A 21,666-nucleotide genomic window follows, 5' to 3' on the forward strand; every position below is an offset into this window, starting at 1 on the left:
TCTGGGGTGTTAGGGGTCCATAGACCAGCAGTCCGGCCATAGAGGAAGCTGTAGAGAATTTAATGCTAAAGGACAGGGCCTCAATCAGCCCTGTACTTTAAATTCACTTGTGCGAGATCTCCCAACTCTCTTTCATAATCACGGCAAGGCCACCTCCTAATCTATTACCAGCCCGGTTTGCCTTGGATATTCTATATCCTGCTGGGATCACCAGTGATATAACAGGGTTAGAACTCTCAGCCAGGTTTCAGTAAGAAACATGACATCCCAAGTGTTGGTCTTTAGGGTAAGCCAGATATCATTTGCATGCTTTGGGAGAGTCTCGCAATTGATAAGACATGCCTTGATTGTAGGCCTGGGGGAAAGTTCGGGTAATATGGTAGGCACAGCCACAAGAGAATCGGTAAGCTCACTGTCTTTCACATACTCTTTATCTAGCTTAAAAGTGCAGGACCTGCAATGGAGCTCGTGGGGGAATGACCTCTTTCCTTCCACCAGACTAAGGTCCAAACAAATAGGCCCAGGGCAGCCTAATGTGGAGATGGCAATCAGCTGCTCTTTGGACCAAACAGTTCTGGTTGAAGAGACACCACAGGCAGCATGGCTGGCGCTGGCCGCGATCCGGACGCGGACGGGCGCAGACGGGCTTGCTTTAGGTACGCCTTTGGCGAGCCAGAATCGCAGCCGCGTCATCTGCCCCGCATCATCCGCCCCCTTATATCTCGGGCGTGCGCAGTAGTGTCCAATAAGCTGGACCGCTAACCTCCATGCCGGATACTTTAGATATGCCCCTGGAGCATTGAACACAGCTCCAACAGTACACCCCACTCTACAATAAAACAAATATTTTAAAAACAATAATCAACAAAAGAAATTGAGTATCAGTCTGGAATCAGAAACTTTTTCTCCAGCAAAAACTTTCCAGTGCTACCGGTTGGAACCTTGCATCATCAGCCGTGGCCTCTCTCTGTTAGGATGCGAGAGCGGTAATATTAGACAACACATTGTATCCATAGGGATCTTATTACTAATAGCACTAACTCATAGGGGAGAAATAGGGCAGTTCGAAATCTGCAGGAAGATACAATATTCAACAGATTATTTGTTACTGAAGGCAAATAACTTTGTCTTTCGATCAGTACCCTCTTCCCACAGATGACTCACCTTGTGGATGAGTCCTAAAGCAATACCCTCCAAGAGGTTGTACTGAATAGCGCTGCTTAACCAACAAAGCCATGAAACACAGCTTACCTAAGTATACATCATTGTGGGCCTGGGCTGTTCAGCAGTGATGTTTAGCAAAAGTCTTTAAGAATGGATACCCAGTGAATGCATGCCTATTGGGGTGCCCCCTGATGAGAGCAATAGAAGCAGCCTTGCCCTTTGAGGAAGATCAGAAAATGCCAGCCGGAAGGACTTTCTTCACTAGTGGAGCTTGAACAGGTGCTTGTTTACAGATTTGTGCTTCTTGACTCCAGCAAACTCCACAAAGACCTGATCATTCACTCGGTCCTGCTGCATGTGATTGAGGTCCTCCTTGCGGGAATGAGGAGTAGGGAAGAAGGATGGAAGAGTGATAAACTTGCCCACGTGAAAGGCTGACACCTTTTGACAAACACTTGGATTAGAACACTGTGGAAAGTGGTAGGGAATTCCAGTATTTTGGGGCCAAGAAAGCAACTGTTTTACCTCCAGATTGAATTTTCTTGAAGCGCGGGACCACCAGCAGCCCTTTGCTTTCTGATCTAAGACACTGATTCTGGCGATACGGTTTAAACTTATCTGCCATATAACTTGGGCATTTGCCAAAAACCGCTCTATGGGCAAAGCAACAGAGCTTGAATGTTATTCTTTGACGAATAGGAAGCCAATGAAGCGACTTAAGTAATGGCCCTGAGGTGGTACGAGGTGGTTTACCAAGGACTAAGTGTGTGGCCACATTTTGAACGATCTGTAATCTGCTAAGAAGGGCCTCATTTTCAGATGCCAGTAGGGCATTACAATAGTCAAGGCGGCCAATAACCAGAGCCTGAACTAGGGTTCTACGTACTGCGAGAGGCAGCCAAATGAACACTCTATGCAGCAAACTCAAGGTGCGATAGCAGGTCCCAACGGTGGTCATTATTTGATCTTTCATTGATAGCTGTGCATCTAACTGGACTCCTAGATTTTTTGCCACCAAGGTAGGCGAGGGAGCGGGGCCTAACACCGTCGGCCACCATGCAGGCGACCAAGAGATGCGCGCAGGGCCAAACAACAAGATTTCAGTTTTGGTTGCATTTAGCTGCAAGAAGTGATCAGTCATCCAGTCAGCTATGGGAGACATGCCTTCCGCAAAACGCTGATCGACTGACTCCATATCCTTATCAAAGGATAGGAGTAATTGAGTATCGTCTGTGTAGGAAAATGGCATGAAGCCATATTTTCGGATGACTTTAGCAAGGGGGCCACATAAATTTTGAATAAGGTTGGGCTCAAACAAGAGCCCTGGGGGACCCCCTTGTTAAGCTTCACAGTTTGTGAGCGGAATGTGCCCAGATTGACAGTTTACGTGCGCTGGTCCAGAAAACTAACAAGCCATTTAAGCGCCTGCTCTTGTAGACCGGTCTCTCTCAGTCGAAGTATCAATTGCTGATGAGAGACCGTGTCAAAGGCTGCGGTTAGGTCCAACAGGACCAGCATCACACCTTTATTGTCATCCAAGGCCATTTTAATATAGTCCGTAACCCCAATGAGGGTTGTCTCCGTTGAGTAGTTGGATCTAAATCCAGACTGTGATGGGTCAAGAATGCCGATAGTCTCAAGGTAATCCGTTAACCGAGTGTTGACATGGCTCTCCACCATCTTACCCATTAAAGGAAGAAGCGAAATGGGGCGGTAGTTGGAGAGCACTTCAGTGAATATAGAATGACAAAGCTCTTTTAAGGTCCAAATGGAGGAGTCGCTCCTCCTCTGATGGATGAGGTGGAGTGTAGAACGAAGTCAGAGTAATGCTTTGGCCAATATGAAAAGGGGTGGCCACCTTCAGAGGAAAGAGGAATACGTTCAAAAGACCAGTTTGTCCAGGAAGAAATTGGTGTATGGAGGGTGGACCGACAGAGCTTAAAGCTCACTAACCCTCCTGGACTATGTAAAAGCCATCAGGAACACTGTTTTCCGAGTCTCGAGCCAGACAGAACAGCTAGGCAGGGGCTCAAATGGAGAACACATGAGAAAAGGAAGTACCAAATTAAGGTCCTTTTGGGCCATCACAAAAGGAATAGGTGGGAACAAATGGTGTAAACCTTTCAAAAACAGAGTCACAACAGGTAACTTAAACAAGAGGGGTTGATCCAGCAGCTGCAAGAAGACAAAATGGCTGACAAATAATTTTTTACTGTTCCCAGGCTTAACAAAGAACAAACAACAAAACATCTGCAAGGGGTGAAGAAAGGGGGTCCGCACCAAAGCCTGGTTGAAAATGACGTGGCCTTCCTCTGGCAGCATGGGAAGCAGCAGCACAACCAAATCCCATAATGCACAGGATTATCAGTCCAAGAGGCATGTGGTGTTCACTCACCACAGGGCCTCACTGGAAGAAGAAAAGATGCACTTCCCAAAGGTGTCCAGCTTCTTGGATTTCTTATCCAGTGATGTGGTAGGGAACACGCTTGCAGTGACCTTTGTTGTTGAGACCTGCACGACTAGGCTGTCAGAGGAGAGGTGCTGGGAAAGGAAGGTTGGGTTTCCCAGGGCAGGACAGCGCCAACAGGCAATCATTCGGTGCACAGGAATCCCTGTGCAAGGTTTCACCCAGGCACCAAGGAGCACATCATTGAGGGCTTCATTAAAGTGGGACATGGGTTCACACGAACCCACCCCAAGTTGAACAACCTCAGTTAAGAGTTAATAAAATTCTTTGAGTTGGGTGGAGCGGCCCCTAACACCAGCTCCGCAGGTGAAGTGTGGGAGCGGGCCTGGAAGCATGATGTTGAGAAGGTGAAGCTAAAGAGAGATTCAGTGACTTTTTCTTGTGCTTTTTGGACTTACCCGACTTTGAGGAGGAGGTCTTAGAGTGGTAAGATGAGCAACTGTAGGAACAGGCTCGTGGAATGGGGCCAAGATCGTACACAGGAACAAAAACAGACCAGGAGGGGCGCAGAGCCTTCTTTTATGGTGCAGTCAGAAGCCTCTTCAGATGCTTGCAAATCACCTTCAAGTGCATCAACTGCACTCGACGCAGGCCTTGGGGTCTGTCCTGACTAAGCCAGTCCCTGCAAGGCTTGAACCTCAAAGGTTTGGTAAGGAGCATGTACTAGAAATCTGTGAGCAAAGCTCAAACATGTTCACAAAAAGATGAAAAAGGTCAAATAAATAACCAAGGTAGGTACCACAATGCAACTTCAAAAGCAAACAGTGCCAACACTCCACCTACCGGCACGCAGAGGTACTGCTCAAGATGTTTCGGATACCCGGGGAATATTCTAAGGTGAGGAATCTGCAGCTAGAAGTCTCTATAAGAAGATAAATCGCAACAGACAACAATATAGGGATTTTAAAATTTGTTTTAGTGACCAGGCATATTGAATGGGTGGAAAAAGATCCCTGTTAAAGAGTACACCTAAATTACCTACTTTGTCCACAAGGCAACCCAGCACTACAAGGTAGGTGGAAGTCCAGCTGCACATTGACAATTGTGCACTGGTTGACTGGACCCAGAAGAATGATTTCAATTTTGTCATTAAGGCATATCCATTTGTTCTACCTGCATCTGTATACCTAACGGAGACAATGGGATCGTTAGAATGGATGTCAGATGTTTCTTAATGGTTCAAGTGGAGCCAAGTGTCACCTGCATAAATAAGATACACCAGCATGTAAGAATCTAGGATGGGGAGAAGTGAGCCATGCAAATATTGACTCCACTTGTGAGGTCGGCAATTTTGGGAAGGAAAGGGCCCATCTTGACTTGATGAACAAGTTACTTACCTTCAGTAACAATACATCTGTGAGAAACATAGGTTAGTTATAGATTCCTTACCTTAGAATTACCCCCAGGCGTCAGACTGGATCAGGAACTTTTTTCGGCAGCAGTACCCCTGCGTGTCGAAAGGTGGCATCGGTCGGCTCCACGTTGGTCGTCGCGGTGGTTGCTGGGATAACGTTGCTGTAGCTACTTAGACGCCACCCTCGTGCGCTGACGTCAGTCCTGTACGCGACTTTCCATGCCAGAAGCGCAGGGCCATGCAAGACACTGATCACTGGTGCACAAAACTAGGGCCCTGAAAGGAATACCTTAACCCTAAAAGTCAGTTCCCAGAACGGGGAGGATGGGTGGGGCGGTAAGGAATATATAACTAACCTATGTTTCTTACAGATATATTGTTACCGAAGGTAAGTAACTTGTTCATCTGAAAGAAACAGTTAGAGATTCCTTACCTTAAAATATATACCCCAGCAATACTGACCCCGAAGGTGGCTCTGCGAACCTAGTGCATACCAGAAAGTCCTGGAGAACAGAACAGCCAAAGAAGACGTCTCTCCGGACTTGGCTGTCCAGGCAGTAGTGCTTTGTGAACGTGTGCAGCGATGCTTATGTAGCTGCCTGACAGATGTCACTGAGGGGGACTCATCGTCCCAAAGCAGTAGTAGCTGCCGTCGCCCTGGTGGAATGGGCGTGCAGCCCCACTGGAGGCTCCTTCTTTGCCAAAGAATAGCACGCTTTAATTCACAAAGCAATCCACCTAGAGATGGTCCGTTTGTGCACGGCCTGATCTTTTTTGGCGCCCAAGTAGCCAACAAAAAGCTGGTCGTCAACCCGGAATTGCTTTGTGCGATCCAAATAAAATGAAAGGGCATGGTTTGGATCCAGACGGTGGAGCCTCTCTTCCTCTTTGGAAGGATGCGGAAAGAAGGTGGGCAAAGTGATGGTCTGTCCTAAATGGAAAGTAGTAACCACTTTGGGATGGAAGGATGGATAGGTTCTAAGGACAACCTTGTCCTGATGGACAGTCCGAAAAGGAGGCTTTGAAGAAAGAGCTTGGAGCTCACTCACCGTGCGGGCAGAGGTGATGGCCACCAGGAAGGCAGTTTTTAAAGTCAGAAGTCTGAGAAGACAGTGATGTATCGGCTCAAAGGGAGCACACATAAGAAACATAAGAACCAAGTTCAAGTCCCACTGGGGCATCATGAAGGGAACAGGAGGAAAAAAAATGAGTAGTGCCCTTAAGGAAGCGATTTACAACAGGGGACTTGAAAAGAGAAGGCTGATCAGTAAGCCTAAGAAAGTTTGAAATGGCCAAGAAGTAGCCCTTTATAGTGCCCATTGCCAACCCCTTTTGTACCGCTTTGTTCGCCATAAGTTGGCAGGGTATGCTCAGACGTGAGTCCCTTGCTCACTTTGCCACTGGATTCAAGCAAGCCTGGCTGAAGACGGCTGAAATGCCAGAAACCGGTCCTAGGAAGCTTGTTTCCGGTCCAGGGAAGGCATGGCTTGGCTGGACTGTTCCCATGAGGCACAGGGTCAGACTGATTTGCATATGGCCATGTCTGAACTGGGGTGGCAGAGTGGGCTAAAGAACGGTGATGGATCAAACCCAGATCTGTTGACTGGGTGTGAGTGTCTGATTGGTTCTGATGCTCCGTCCATCGCCAACCCCTTTTGTACCGCTTTATAGTGCCCAGAGCAGAGCCCTGCTGGGCTAAAGAAAGGAGGAACAAGAAAACCTCAGAAAGGGGATCCATAGCCTTTGCTGTGTATAATGCCACACATTTGTTTCATCTACAGGCGTATACCGTCTTAGTGCAAGGACACCTGGCTGTCAAGATAACATCACAGACTTCGGGAGGCAGGTCAAATGACTTCAACTGCCGCTGCTCAATCTCCACGCAAGGAGGTGGAGGCTGGACAGGTTTCGGGTGGAGGACCGTACCGTGCTGCTGATCCTCCCAAAGAGGCAGTCTGATCAGAGGATCTATGGCCATGTGTAGCAGCTCAGGATACCAGACTCTTCGTGCCCAATCCGGAGCCACCAGAATGACTTGGGCCCGGTCGCACCGGATCTTCTTCAGCACTCTGGGCAGAAGTGATATAGGCGGAAAGGCGTATAGAAGACCGCAACTCCACTCGCTACGAAAAAGCGTTGCCTAGCGAGTACCGCCTTGGAAATTCCAACAGCCAGAAATGCTGACATTGCACGTTCTCTTCGGTGTCGAATAGATCTAACCAAGGCTCTCCCCACTGTTGAAAGAGACCTTGCACAACCTCCAAGTGAAGACGCCACTCGTGATCCATCATGCACCGGCGGCTAGGTTCGTCCGCCCTGGCGTTCAGTGAACCTGCCAGGTGTTGAACCACCAGGGAAATGCCCTGATGTTCCAGCTATGTCTAGATGCGGAGGGCCTCTTGACATAGGGTCCACAACCCCACCCCACCTTGTTTATTGCAGTACCACATGGCGGTGGTGTTGTCCGTGAAAACCTGCACTACTTTTCCCCAGACAGAGGTAAGGAATGCTTTGAGTGCAAGAAGAATTGCCCGAAGCTCCAGAAGATTGACGTGGACCCCGGACTCTGCCGGAGACCGCAGGCCTCTGATCTCCGCCACCCCCATGTGACCGCCCCATCCCAGAAGTGACGCATCGGTCACCACTGTGAACTCTGGTTGGGTAAGGGAGAGGGATCTGCCGTTGACCCAATCCTGGTTCATTAGCCACCACTGCAATTGGAGTGCAGTGCCCTCCTGCTATCTGGCGGTATCCCAGGAACTTTTCGCGCTTAACGTATCAACTTTTTGGAGCCAGATAGTGAGAGCTCCTCTTCATCATTCCATCTGGAAATCGTTTCAACCCTGTGAGGAACAACATGTCTCTCACTTATTAAATCAGTTGCTTTCTGCTACCATTGTGCCAGTTATATTAGAAGCTCACCGCCAGCAGCTTTGTTTTTAAACCAGTCCTATATATTTTCCATAAATGACCTTGTGTACAGTAAACATTAAGTGAAATACATGCAGCGCCAGTCTGAATAAGGACACCCTAACCTTGATGACTATTGGAAGTCCAGACCTTCAGTCACATAACTTTCAGTACTTCCATAGGTAGTTTACCAACAAGATTTTAACTGAGACGGATCCCTGAGGAAGGCAAAGCCGAAACGCGCGTAGTGTGTGTATAATTGACCGCCAGTTCATGTAAATGTTTCTGTGTGTTATCTATTTTCAAACAAATTCCTTTGTTATCTACGCTCAGATCAACTCAGTTCAAACAATGTATTACAGAGAATAAGCAGATATACAGAAAAATGCCTATATAAACTATTTATGACTATTTTTCTATAAATTAAATGATTGAACATCCAATCTTTGTATGTCATTGTTTATTGTATGTTCATAGTATCCTGTTTGTTTGTGGTTTCTTTGTCCATATTAGCTCTGGTTCATCGCCTTGCCTTAGGCACCCTTTTTCCATTGTCCGACTGGATCCGGAAAACTTTTTCCCGGCAGTACCTCTGCACGCTGGGGGGTGGCGTCGCACGGCTCCGTTCTGACGTCGTCCATGGAAGTGACGTCAATGGAGCCATTTAAGACCCCCAGGCGTGTGGACGTCAGTTTTCTACAGTGAAACTTTTCAGCACCACAACGCGGAGCCACGTAAAAAAAAAAACTGCGAGAGTATAGGAACAGTGTGTCAAAAAAGAGCAAAAACCTTTGTAACAACAATGATAATAAATCATAGAATGAGAAAAAACACCATGTTGAAAGTGTACTCAACACTTGAAGGGACTGAAGGGAGCGAACAGAGCACCCGCCCCAGCAAAAGCCCCATCAAAGCGAAGAGCCGTGCCCCCCTAAGAGGCAACGCAGTGGAAACGAATGGCATGACAAATGAAGGACAGTTTGCAACCACAGGATGGAAATGTATGAAAAACAGTCTGTAACCACGGTATGTAACTGTAAGGGACCACAAGACTGGAACAACATGACTCACGACAAGTGACCAGAAGTGAACAACCACATAGAATGTTCACCACACCCCCCACAGTGACCTATGAACTGTAGCATAGTCAAATAGAACCGCAACCCAATCGACTGTAGCATAGACAAGGAGACTCCAAAGAAATGGGGAGAAGCAGACGAGGGCGGAGGGAGGGTAGGAAAATATGAGAATCTCCACGCTGGAGGAACCCAGGTAGAGCAGCATTGAAAAGCACAGAACCTAGCCACCCACAAACAAGAATGGGTGGAGGGCCAATGTGCCCAAAACAGAATGACACACCCTGCCCAAGAGGTAGGTGATGAGAGCATCCCTCAGGAAGACTAAGGCCACCTGTAAGGAGGCGAGGTGGTAGAACCACACCTGGAAAGGTCCTTGCAGAGTGGTGAGGATTGAGTGGGCGTTAAAGAATCTGCGGTTAGACTGTGTCTCTACCAGATACATCGTTACCGAAGGTAAGTAACTCATTCATCTGATAGAGAAATCTAGCCACAGATTCCTTAACTTAGAATAGCTACCAAAGCCATACCCCATTGGAGGAGGGTCTGCGACTGAAACCCACCATGTTCCAAGAGAACTTATCCGTAAATAACATTGACTAGTCACTGTGGAAACAGCAGTGCCAGTGCAGCTGACACCAGACCTATGAAGCCCTGTAAGGGAGCCCAGAACAAGGGAAGGCAAAGGCACCACATTCCGTCAAAGGATGTTATGAGACCTCCCTCGTCCAGACAGGTACAAAAGGAGACACAGAACCAGATAGGGCAGTGCAGAATGGAAGAAAGTTTAGAAACGTCTGCAAAAAGATGGTAAACTGAGCACCGGATCCCATGGATTTGCCAGAGACAGAGTCCCGGAAAAAGAGACAAGATAGTATGCCATCATCAGAGCATACCCACTGAACATACACCACAGATAATGCCAAAAAGTATAATGTGAGGGGACAGATGTCACCATGCAGAGATATACAGAGTTGTGACTACCAGGAGATACAGGTATGTGGATGATATGATACACACAAGGAGACAGAGTGTACTGAAAGAACCACACCACAGCTACATAAAAGCCCAAGGAATGGGATTACCAACAGCACGCATGAGCGAGAGAGAGAATCCGGGGCTAAAAACCCTGATACCAGGGCAAGGAAAACCTAGTATGTATACTCTCTCACTGTGTGTATAAATCATGATATATATACTAAGACAAAGATATATATATATATATATATATATATGTAACAAATGAAGGAAAAATGAAAAACAAGGGGAAACTCGAAGAGCACGCCCTAGATAAAGGGAAGTCGCACAATAGGTACCAATGGCACCGGTGTGAAGCATAGCAGGACACACAGCATCAAAAACACCGAAAAGCGACATCCCCCTTGACGGGGATGGAGCCGTGGCCCCCTGCGAGGCAGACGGGGATGCTGACCACTACACTTACGAGGAAGGAGTGTGAAATACACAGAGGTCTGTCAGAAAAAGGGTAGATACAGTCCCATACAGACACTGTATAATGAAGAGTATCCTGAAGAAGAATACGTGCACCGTAACATACACAAAAGAAAGCAACAGTGCCTTTAGTTATGATTGGTAACACAACCAGTAAAACACCTGGAACGGAACACAGAACCGTGGAATAAGAGTGACAGCCCTGAACCACTAGGCCACAGTGAATCATAAACATCCGCAGAGACCAGGAGCAGAAGAACCTGAACCCCCTGCGTGCCACAAGCAAAGGGACCGAAGTGCCTGCCAGGGAAGTGCATAAGGAAATAGGTTATAAGGTAACACGCAGTAGAAACGTAGCTGATGGAAACTCCACTGCCCATAGGCAAAAATCCCCACAGGGCCGGAGCCATGAGGGAAGATGTAAGCACTTCCCCCACACCAAGAATTGAGAGTAGATGCAGCCAAGAGAGGGGCAGAAGGTACACCGCTGGCACCCTGTGACAGCGAACGTATCCTGTGTGTACACACAGTGTGTCTCCACAGAGACAGGAAAGAGCTACAGACCAACCGTAGACCACAACACAAAACCCCCAGGAGAGAACCGCACCAATCCCAAGGGTCTCACAAGAGGGGATGTCCAACAACAGCAGGAAGAGAGTTGACAAAAGAGGAGTAGCCAAAGAAGACTCTGCAGGAGCCGTTGAAACTTCCTGTGCCAGGAAGAGCAGCTACACAATAGCCAATAAGTACCCCACATAAGGTATGGCACATCCCTATAAAAGCAAGGGACACCTCTTTGAGCCGAGCTCTTAGACAGAGGGCTAAAAAGAAATGCAGAAACAGCTGGCCAGCTGCAACAAAAGAAGGACTAGACAGCGAAAAGCCGCACAGTCCGTCTGGGAAATAATGTCTTGAACCCAGAGATGGAGCACCAGAAAAAGCAGTGACAATACTGCAAATAAAAGCCAAAGTCCACAACAAAGACTACAAACCAAGGAACTCATGGAAACACAGACATGAGACGTTGAACTGCAGAGTCAGCATGTCTGTCGAACAGGGTGACCCCGTCAAAGGGCAAATCCCTAAGATGCTCCTGGACGTTGTCAGGGAAACAGCCATCGCAGAGCCAGGTATGGCGGCGTAGAGCAATGGACCGGGCCGTAGCTTGACCCACCGAATTGGTGGTGTCCATGGCCGACCAAATGGAAAATTGCGCCATTTCTCGGCCATCACGAATCAATCGTTCCAGGTCAGTCCGAGGATCCTCCGGAAGAGAGGAAAGGAGGCGCTCAACTGAGTCCCAAAAGGCAGAAGTAGCCCATGAAAACACGCAAGACATGTTCAGGGATTGAAGGACTGCGCTGGTGGATACAAAAACATGGCGGCCACACAACTACAACCATCGAGATTCCCAAGTGGGAGGGAGTAACGGAGGAAGGGGAGAAGGCAGCGAGACTGCCTGAATCACCAGCCCCTGAGCCCTAGGGTGGAGGGACAAACAGACAGGGTCTTCTGGAGCCGGGCAATGTCGATGTGCAATAGCACGATGCACCGAGTCCCCCGATGAGGGCCTCGCCCAAGTTCCCAGAAGAGCGTTGTACAAGGACTCGCCAAAAGGTAACAAGGGCTCCACTTCCACAGTGCCCTGGTGGAGTAAATCCAGCAAGGGATCAGAGGGCAGAGAGACTGAGGGTGGCTGCATTTGTAAAATGTCCGTAGCTCTGTAAACTGCCCTCGCAAAAGTTGTACTAGCCACCGTGGCCATCCGAGGTGGCGACAGCAGGTCATCCGTAGGGGACAGCATGAGGCTAATTCTGCCACTAAAACGTGGGGGCTCTAGACCCTGAGGACATCCAAGTCCCTGCCAGTGCAAGGGGTCCCACTCAGAAGGATAGCAAAATAACCCTGGGGGTGGGGAACCCATAGTGGGTGGCGAACCCATAGGGGCCTCCTCAGAGTAGGCCTCCACATCCACAACCCGATGAACAGCTGGGGATGGCACCGGCGATCACCGTTGAGATGGCATCGACTCCATGTCGATGAACCCTGAAGGAGCTTCGTCTGTCCGGCGTTGATGCGACCTCCACCGAGGCAGGAGCCTGTGAAGAGGAATCGAGCCGACTCAGAGTCGAGCTAGTCGAGGACTGAGCTGCAGCCTCCTCCGGCGTCGGCGCAGGGAGCCTCACAGGGCTGTGCAGAGACGAGGAAGGCTTGGACGTGCAAGAAGGACGCCCCTCTGGGCTCTGTCCCAACGTCGCAGCGACTCCGGACCTGGAGTCAGGGTGCTCGACCGGCGCCGAGGGCGAAGCCGCCGGCGAAGCCTCGATCTGAGCCCCTACCCCCTCTATGGGTCCCGACGGTGCACCAGGGAGAAGGGGTTACCCAAAGATGGCTAATAAGGGCCAAGAATAGGCCTTCATCTGGGCCCGAGTTTCCCAGCTCCAGGAAATGGTGGTTAAGCGGGGGTCGACTCCTCAGTGGCCGTGTCTGGTAGAGACCGGGAGCATCATCCCCCGCCGTCGCGTGAGGCCGATAACCTACATGACTTCTTTTTCTTGTGCTTACCAATGTCAGCAAGAACGACTCCATGACCTGTCCCCAACCGACCACCCTGCATAAGGAGGAGACCGGCGGCGTGAGAGCTCCGAACGGGACACCTGGTCGGACAGCAACTTTATGCAACATTCACGAAGGGACTTCGGCTTCAGCCGGCGGCAGGCGACTCACTCCTCGGAGTCGTGGTGCTCTGCCAAGAACCGACGCATCCATGTGGATCTGTCGCCGACATCTGCAGCATACAGAATTCACACGCTTTAAATCCCGAAAGCATCACACACTGTTCCTGGATGCCAAAAGGCCTGAAAAACCAAAACAAGCCAGAGGTGCATGCTTCTCCGGAGCCGCGTAGGGATGTGAAAAAGAAGAAAACTGACGTCAGCACGCCGGGGGGGGGGGGGGTCGATGGAGGGTCTTATATGGCTCCATTGACGTCACTTCTGTGGACGACGTCAGGATGGAGCCGGGCAATGCCCCCCCCGGCGTGCAGAGGTACTGCTGGGGAAAACGTTTTCCGGATCCAGTCTGATACCTAGGGATATTCTAAGTTAAGGAATCTGTGGCTAGATGTCTCTTATCAGATACCCGGGATAGAGGCTGAAGGATCGGAATCATAGCCCGAATATCCCGGACTCGCTGTTCAGGAGGATAGACCCGAAACTGCATCATGTCCAGAACTGCTTCGATGAAGAGGAGCTTCTGAGAGGGAGTCAGGTGTGACTTCGGCATGTTGATAGAGAACCCCAGCGAATGCAGGAGGTTGACCGTAGCCTGGAGGTGGGAGACGACAGCCTGGGGTGAGCCTGCCTTCAACAGCCAGTCGTTGAGATAGGGGAAGACTGGAACCCCTGATCTGCGCAGTTGAGCTGCGACCACCGCCATCACTTTCGTGAACACCCGAGGGGCGCTGGTAAGGCCAAAGGGGAGCACAGTAAACTGAAAGTGCTTGTAGCCTACCATGAACCGTAGGTAGCGCTGGTGGGCCGGCAGGACGGGAATGTGAAAGTAAGCGTCTTGCAAGTCCAACCCTACCATCCTGTCTCAAGGGTCGAGGGTAGACAGGACCTGAGCTAGTGCCAACATTTTGATCTTCTCCTTCCAGAGGTAGTAGTTGACGTCCCTGAGATCCAAGATAGGATGCAGGCCTCTGTCCTTCTTGGGCACCAGAAAGAAGTGGGAATAACAACCACGACCTACTTCTGGGACAGGAACTCGCTCGATGGCACCCTTGGCCAAGAGTGCCGAAACTTCCTGTTGGAGAAGGGCCAGATGATCCTCCGACATGCGATGGTCCCAAGGTGGCATGGATAGAGGGGTAGTCTCGAAGGGGAAGGAGTCCGCGAGGCCTGAAGACGTGCCGGCAGAGTCGGACTGCCCAAAGATGGCATGCATCGCTTGGCAAAATTGACCAAGCTGGGCAGGGGTCGCTCCAGGTCCCGGGAAGGCCGGGATTCGACCCTACAGGCTCTGCATGTGGAGCCGCAGGAGGGACACCACCCGTACCACCACATCCCACATGTAGCGGACTGCCGGGCCTCGAGAAGCTTTCGGGACCACTTCCGCAAAGACTTCAGATTCATGGTCCGGCAGTCGGAGCACGACTTGGGGTCGTGGTCGCGCTCCAGGCAGTACAGGCACACACGTTGCGGATCCGTCACCGACATCAGTCGGTTACAAGAACTGCAAGCCTTGAAGCCGGTCATCCCTGACGTGCACCAGGAGTCGAAGACTCGAAAACGGTGTTGACAAAAGTCGGCAAAAAGTCAGTCAAAAAGTGACTGGAGGTACCGCTCTCTCCATATCTGTGCTGGCTGGCGCGGTGAAAAAGAAATAACTGCAGTCAATGCAAGAGGGAGGCGTCGAAGTAGCTACCGCGATGTCATTGCAGCGACCAAGACGCCACCGACGAAGGCGGAGCCGACCGACACCACCTTTCGACGCACAGGGGTACCTCTGATGAAAAACGTTCCGGATCCAGTCTGATTCCTGGGGGTAATTCTAAGGTAAGGAATCTTTAACTAACTTTCTTTCAGATGACTGTAGTCTTACAAGAAAGAAGTGAGCCATACCAATACTGACTCATTGAGGGCAGTTGATTTGGACTGTCAAAAGTAATCTGACGATCAGTGTTGTTGAAACCTGCTGAGAAAGTGCATGGGCATTACCATGGACACAGGAGCTCAGGTGGTCCCCTCTGATGTATTAGAGGGTGGTTGCAAGTCTGATTGGAAATCACTCAACAGTTTATTGGTTTCCAAATGGGCAGATAATTAGCAGATTACAACAGTTTTGAGTGCCTGTGCAACACAAGGGAGCCTGGAGATGGGTCTCTTGTGATCGGTATGAGTGTGATAAAGCATGTTTTAGGCCTAGAAAATGGTTTCACCAGACACTGAGGAACTGGTAAGTCTGGTAGTGTTTACTGTGAGTGCTAAGATGCCCATGTTACCAAGGACCAAAGGAGAAGAGGATTTCTTGAATATGCCCAGGATATTTTATGTGTCGGATTCAGAGCCCAGTGCTGCCCGAGAGGGCATCTGCACAGTGAAAGCTTGGAAGGTCCATGAAGGGTGGGGGGAGGGGGGAGTGTGTTTCAGGAGGCTGCATAGTGCCAGAGTCAGAGGCTAAACAGGTTGAATGGCTTGTGTCTGATTGACTAAGACAGACACATTTATTGCAAAGACCGGGGAATGGGGAAGATGACCTATGAGAGGGTTCATTGAAGACCATTTCCTTGTAGAGCTGGAATAATAACTTGGTGGAGGTTATGGTTTCAGTGATGCAGGCTTAGAAATTGTATTTGTTTGCTCTGGTTCAAGCAGCTTTGCAAGCTGTTGCATAAATAGGAGAGGTTGATAGGGTAAGTTTACACTCAAGGTTGGTTCTATTGTCAACAGGAGTGTCAAGTGGGGGTAGGGAGTATTTTGAGTAGAAGTTGGGTAAAAGCTTCAAGTCATACATTGTTCAGGTTTAAACTTGGGAAGAGTTGGCCTTCAAATGCAGAATTTTTAGGCTTGCCATTTAGCTTGTTGGTGATGCACAATTTAGCTAGGAAAGGGGCGGACCATTAGAGTTAAAGAATGTGAAGGAGATGGAGCTCCAATTCCAATATTAGGGAGAACAGTAGGCCCAGACTAAGACGAGTTCTCATTGCCTGATGATACATTTTCAGACACACGAATGGAGTCTATGTAGAAGAATATTTTGGGGAAAAGAAAGTTGTTTACAAACAGTGTTTTTTTAGGGAAGTTCTATGTTCTGAAATGTATTTTCATCTTGTTGACCCAATGTAAAAGTTCACTTCCACCTGGCAAATAACTTGAGAAGAGTGTATGTGGTGCTGGTAGTGGTGTGTGGTGGGGGGTTATTGCTCTATGTGACCGAAATGTCTTTATTTAGAGTGCCAGAAACCATGTTCGATCTGTCAGTGATTTCACCTGTCTGTTGTGACAATATCATTTTTGTTCCATCCTACAGACATACAAGAAAACCTCTTCAAAACAAGACTTGAAGGGGACCGCTGCTTTGACAGAAGTCAAAAATGGTTTCCACAAAGACTATGCAAGTAATGGCTTCGTCTACAAGAAGGAACAATAACAAATAGGGCAACGGAGGACTATATTTTGACCCGAGAGACCGTCCCATTTAAAAATTAAGAAAAATAAAGAAAAGCCCAGATGAACTATAGTGATGTAGGGCTTAGTAGATCTGCCGACATTTTCTTTAAGCTTATTGATTAATCTGTGCCCACATTGTATTAATGTATCTTTCTTTAGGTTTTAACAATGGAATTGCACTAGCACATTCCATCAAAGGTTGACATCGGTATTAAATCAATCCCAGGAGGTTTTAATGCCACTTCAGTTCTGCGTTCACAGACAGTTCCCATGGAAACATCTTCCAGCACTGTGAAGGAGTGCACAGCATCCTTATCATCACCGTTGCACAAAAGAGGGCTAGACAAAGTTAATACTGCGACCTTACTATGCAAGCAGCAGGTCGGTGTCCACCACTGCAGAATCAGTCACAGCCCTGTGTCGTCTCCCACATCATCACCCGTGCCGGAAAGTGGTACTCACTCCATACACATTTCTCATCCGCCTTTTGTTAACCTTCTGCATTGCAGCTCAGCTGGGATGTATGTAATTTCTGTGTGCTGCCACATGAAGGAGTTACTCGCTAGGTGCTGCAAAGAGGCTTCTGAGCACAAGCAGGCGCTATACAACAAATTACATTAGTGAAGAAGTGGGCTGTGGTACAACAGCAGAACTTTACCACATTGCAACACAGATACATAAAAAACATGACATTACGCTTAAAAGTCATTTGCTCATCTCCAGTAGCATAGAAAACATATCAGCTGAGGATTTTTAAGTATAGGCAAAGGGTAATTGGTGAATCAAATGAGATTAGATGAGAAGCAATAAGTGTAAAGGATAGGGTTCAACAGCTGTGCAAAAAAAGAGGGAACAAATCCTGCTTTCAGCCTTTAAAACTTGCTTCAAGTGTCTTTGGCACATGGAATTTCAGTCTTTCCCAATTCACCATAGTCCCTTCTTTCATATCTGTAATCGTTAATAGTTGTGGGAATTGACTGATGGCATTTCTGTCAGCAGGTAGAGATTGGGTTGGAAAGAAAATTGTGATTGGTGCCAAGATTAATTATATTGCGGTTAGTATAGAGACAGCTAACTGAGTAATCGGCCTAAGCCATGGATAATAACATGGAGACATGACCACAGCAGCTGGATACCTATTCCCAAAGGAGGTGTGAAGTTCACCAAAGCCGCACTTGAATCCTCATTACTGTAAACCTAAAAATGAACAGAATCTGGGTCTTTTGCCCTGATGTTGCATGTGTGCTTGTGACAATTGTGCGGTTGTGCACTACTAGCAGGGCATCATGGCAGTCACAGCAGTAAATTATGAATTGAATGCTTTAACTTACTGGAAGTACGCCTCCTCTTGCACATAGATCCTACATACGTTTCATTTAACCAAACGTATATAATGGTCCATTAATGTTCCAATCACATTGAACTGTACATTTGATTTTCATAAGCCTTTGTGGAAGCACCGTAGATCATGATGGCTTATGCAGTATGTTTGCACGCCTGGGAATTAACAGTGTTATTTTCCTGTACCAGAGATTCTCATCCTTGCCCTCTTGTAAGCAAATTCTCCTTTAGCTAGCCAATTTTTGAAGCGCAACCTCAGATGTATGAAAAACTGACCGGCCATATGGGAATTCAAAAATATTGCTCTTTGGTTTGAACAAATTCAAAAGAACTCTGAACCACGAATTTGCAGCAAAGGCCTTTCACGTGATGTACAATTAATTTCAGAAGCAAGATCCCACGAGGTATGCATATGTAGAGAAACATGTTCTTAATGTGACCATCTAGTAACTTTCCTAAAGTAAACTGGAATGCTATTTAGTATTCTTTTTTTGGTACACTTAGATCTGAATTCGACATAACTGGTCTAAGTTTACCCATTGCTTGCTAGTTACTCCATTTTGCAGAATGGACCATTTAGTTCTATAATTTTCTGTAACTTGTTTTATTTTTCTGTGGACTGCAAACATCCCTCCTTATGGGTCCTTCAAAACCAGGATGGAAGGTAGTTGTTCAAAGTCTTTGTCTTCTGAAAGATCAAAGATATTAACCTTTGAAGGGTGAACATTCCCTTAGGGCTTCAGAGAAATGTGCTCAAAGGCACCAGTGCTAAGAGGACTCCATGTTGTCCCTCCCCACGCCAAAACATTAACAATTCAATGCGTCAGCGTCACTGACTGCAGTCAGAGTAACAGCACATCAATGTGGAACACTCCGAGGTGAGCTCTAAGTTGTTTTATCAGCACATGGTTGGTGGTCCCAGGACAGTGGGCTTATGCATTCTTGAAGATCCAATGCCTTGCATATCTAATACATGGTATTTTTTCTGAACTTCAGAAAATTCCTTCTGCTTACAAGAGGCAGGTCTGAACATATCTTCCAGAACGCATACCATCTTGGAATTTCTTCTCCCCCAAGACATTTCTGTCGAAGGTGGTAGCTAGCGCTGGCTGCAATTTTAGGGTGTTGGCCCCGGCTTTGTGTCACCGCATACAATAACTTTATACTATAGATTTAATAAATGCCCTACCCAGCAGTGCTCTTTCTGTTGCACATCGGATTTCTTTGAGGGCGGAGCTATTCCTTCAGAAGGCAGCAGGGACGAGTCATGGCCTAAATTGAAGTGCGCGTGCCAGATTGGGTGGCTGTCTTGCAATGGCCAGCCCGATGTGCACTTGAGGTCTCTCCAACCCGTGCTGTTTTAGGGAGCTGGGGTAACATAGATGAAGTACCCTGGGCTCCTAATGACCCCTTGGTTCACTTGCCCCAACCAATGCGGGTTCAGCTCTCATGCTGTTTACTATTATAAACAGGATAAGAGCAATGTCTGGATTAGTGAGGTTAGTTGGCTTCAGGCTTTCTATTGGTCCCTCCACATGAAGCATCAAAGGGGTGGGAGGAAAAGAAAATGGCCAATTACTGTGGGCCTGATTTAGGTATCGGCGGACGGGTTACTCCGTCACAACGGTGACAAGTATCCTGTCTGCCAAAATATAAATTCCATAATATCCTATGGGATTTATATTTTGGCGGACAGCATATCCATCACCGTTGTAACAGTCAACCATTCACCAACATCTAAATCAGGTCCTGTGTATTTATTTTGAAGCCACACAGTGATTGACCATGTTTCTGTGACAGTCTGTGCCAGGAACACCTTCTCATTCAGAGAGCATTGTGTTTGAAGGTATACTGTGAAGATGAGAGCAGCCATCTAGGGTCACAAAGCATGTGTATAAAAAGAGGCAAATGTGAGCTTTCAGTGCGGCGATGATTTATTCTGACCAGGTGTGGATCGCTGAGTTAAGCGATTACTTTTGAAATATGCATTAATCTGCATGTTATACGAATGAATCCTGGTGAGGGTGATTTAGCCTTCCGTCCATCGGAGAATTGTCTTGTGAAGTGTCATTGGGTAATGTTTACTATTACAGTCACACTCACAATGCTCGCCTATTCGTCCATCAGACTCGTCAACAGCCTTCAAGCCTCTGACATGTCTCAACATAGATGTGGTACAAATTATGGTTTCCGCACTATTTAAAGTGTATTAAGGAAATGTTACACCTCATGCAAGTCACAGAGGGTGAAGATTAACATAACTGATAAATCCCAAGTCCCTACTGGTTGCAAACCTAGTTGAAATGCAATATCCCAGAAACTAGCAAATTCATCTTAGAAATTGGGTCTGCAAAATCATTGCTCCATTTCCTCCAACATTTCGAGCCATCAGGCATTGGCAACCTCACACTATGTGTTTTTTCCTTCAACTTGTGTTATAAAAATGCAAAAGTTGAACCTGGTAATACAGAAAACTGGCTGTGTTGAGTCCTCCAGTTAATTACCAAATGTGCCAACCATTCACAAGTGGCATTACTGTATCACCTAAATCCACCAATAAAACAAATAATTGGCATGGCTGAAGAATGAAAAGGAAAAAGTTACTGATCTTTCAAATGCATTTGACGACATTTAGAAATTGTCTAGTTGTAATGGCAGCAAAACCAAAGTATATCAGATCTAGTCGAGGGATGCTCTAAAACATCGGTCTTTAATATTCAACATAGCAACATCTACCTTGAATCATTCTCAGTTTTCCCAAATCTATTCATGCAGTACAAAAAAAAAACAAATAGAACGCACGAATGTCAACATATATCCAATGTCATGAAAGTGAAGTACAGCTCAAATATTCAGTATAAGATAAAAAGCTATTCAAAATGGAGTCTGAGGAGTGACTTTTCCCAACTTGCTTGCTCATCCATATTGGCAAGACTCATTTCTTCTACATAGGAAGTAGTATTAGGCTATGGCACAGTCCGTATATTTCCTACTAGAATATTACATCATTAATCAGTGGGGATGCAGATCATCTCATCAGACGTAGAAAGTGATGGAAATGCATCAGTCATTGGTTCTAAACTACTGGGACTATTCGGCTTATACTCTTGCATCAGCATTAGCGGCTTTCTCCTCGCATCTATACAGTTGGAGAAAGGGAGGGACTACACAACACATTGTTTTGTTGCACACTGAGCTGTAGTCTAGCCAAACTGTTATGGCGTGTCAGATCTTCAGGAGACATCAAGCGACTTCTAGTGGGCTTCCGTATCTCTGGGTTGTAGAAGGGAAAAGTGAAGTGTAGCCGGGATTCTTGCCACAGCAAAGTAGACCCATATTTGAGTTTATTCCACAGATGTGGTGATGCCGTTTGAGCAGATGCTTCTCACCACGTTTTCTACAACTTCTTTACCATTGAGGCAGGATTCTGCTAATTTTTTGCTCCTCTGTTCCATTTAAGACAACATTTCCACCATTTGCCAGCCCAACTCTGCCCCCAAAGGAGTCCGATGACATGATGTCCTATAGCACCTCACTTGTGCACTAAATAGGAGTCTTGTATAGACCTTTATCCATTGCGGACTGTGGAGAGCCTCAGACTTCACCTTCCTGACTTGATGTTTTGGCCCAACCACCCATTTTGTTAATTGGAAACTATTTTGCATCTGGTAGGTCCTCTCTAGTAATGCCGCCACCACCAAGCTAAGATGATGATGTGCTGCCTAGAGT

General features: G+C 47.4%; 1 protein-coding gene across 1 annotated transcript in view; it reads left to right on the forward strand.

Moving 5' to 3' along the window:
- ELOVL2 (ELOVL fatty acid elongase 2) overlaps positions 1-17,913 on the forward strand; it is a 422,911-nt gene extending 404,998 nt beyond the window's left edge. Inside the window, exon 8 of the mRNA XM_085606971.1 lies at positions 16,457-17,913. Coding sequence (XP_085463097.1) covers positions 16,457-16,576 — 120 coding nt within the window. The 3' untranslated portion in view covers positions 16,577-17,913. The remainder of the gene's footprint in view (positions 1-16,456) is intronic.
- Positions 17,914-21,666: the final 3,753 nt, after the last annotated feature.

The sequence above is a fragment of the Triturus cristatus genome, chromosome 5_2 (assembly GCF_964204655.1).
Source record: "Triturus cristatus chromosome 5_2, aTriCri1.1, whole genome shotgun sequence".
Classification (NCBI taxonomy): Eukaryota; Metazoa; Chordata; class Amphibia; order Caudata; family Salamandridae; genus Triturus; species Triturus cristatus.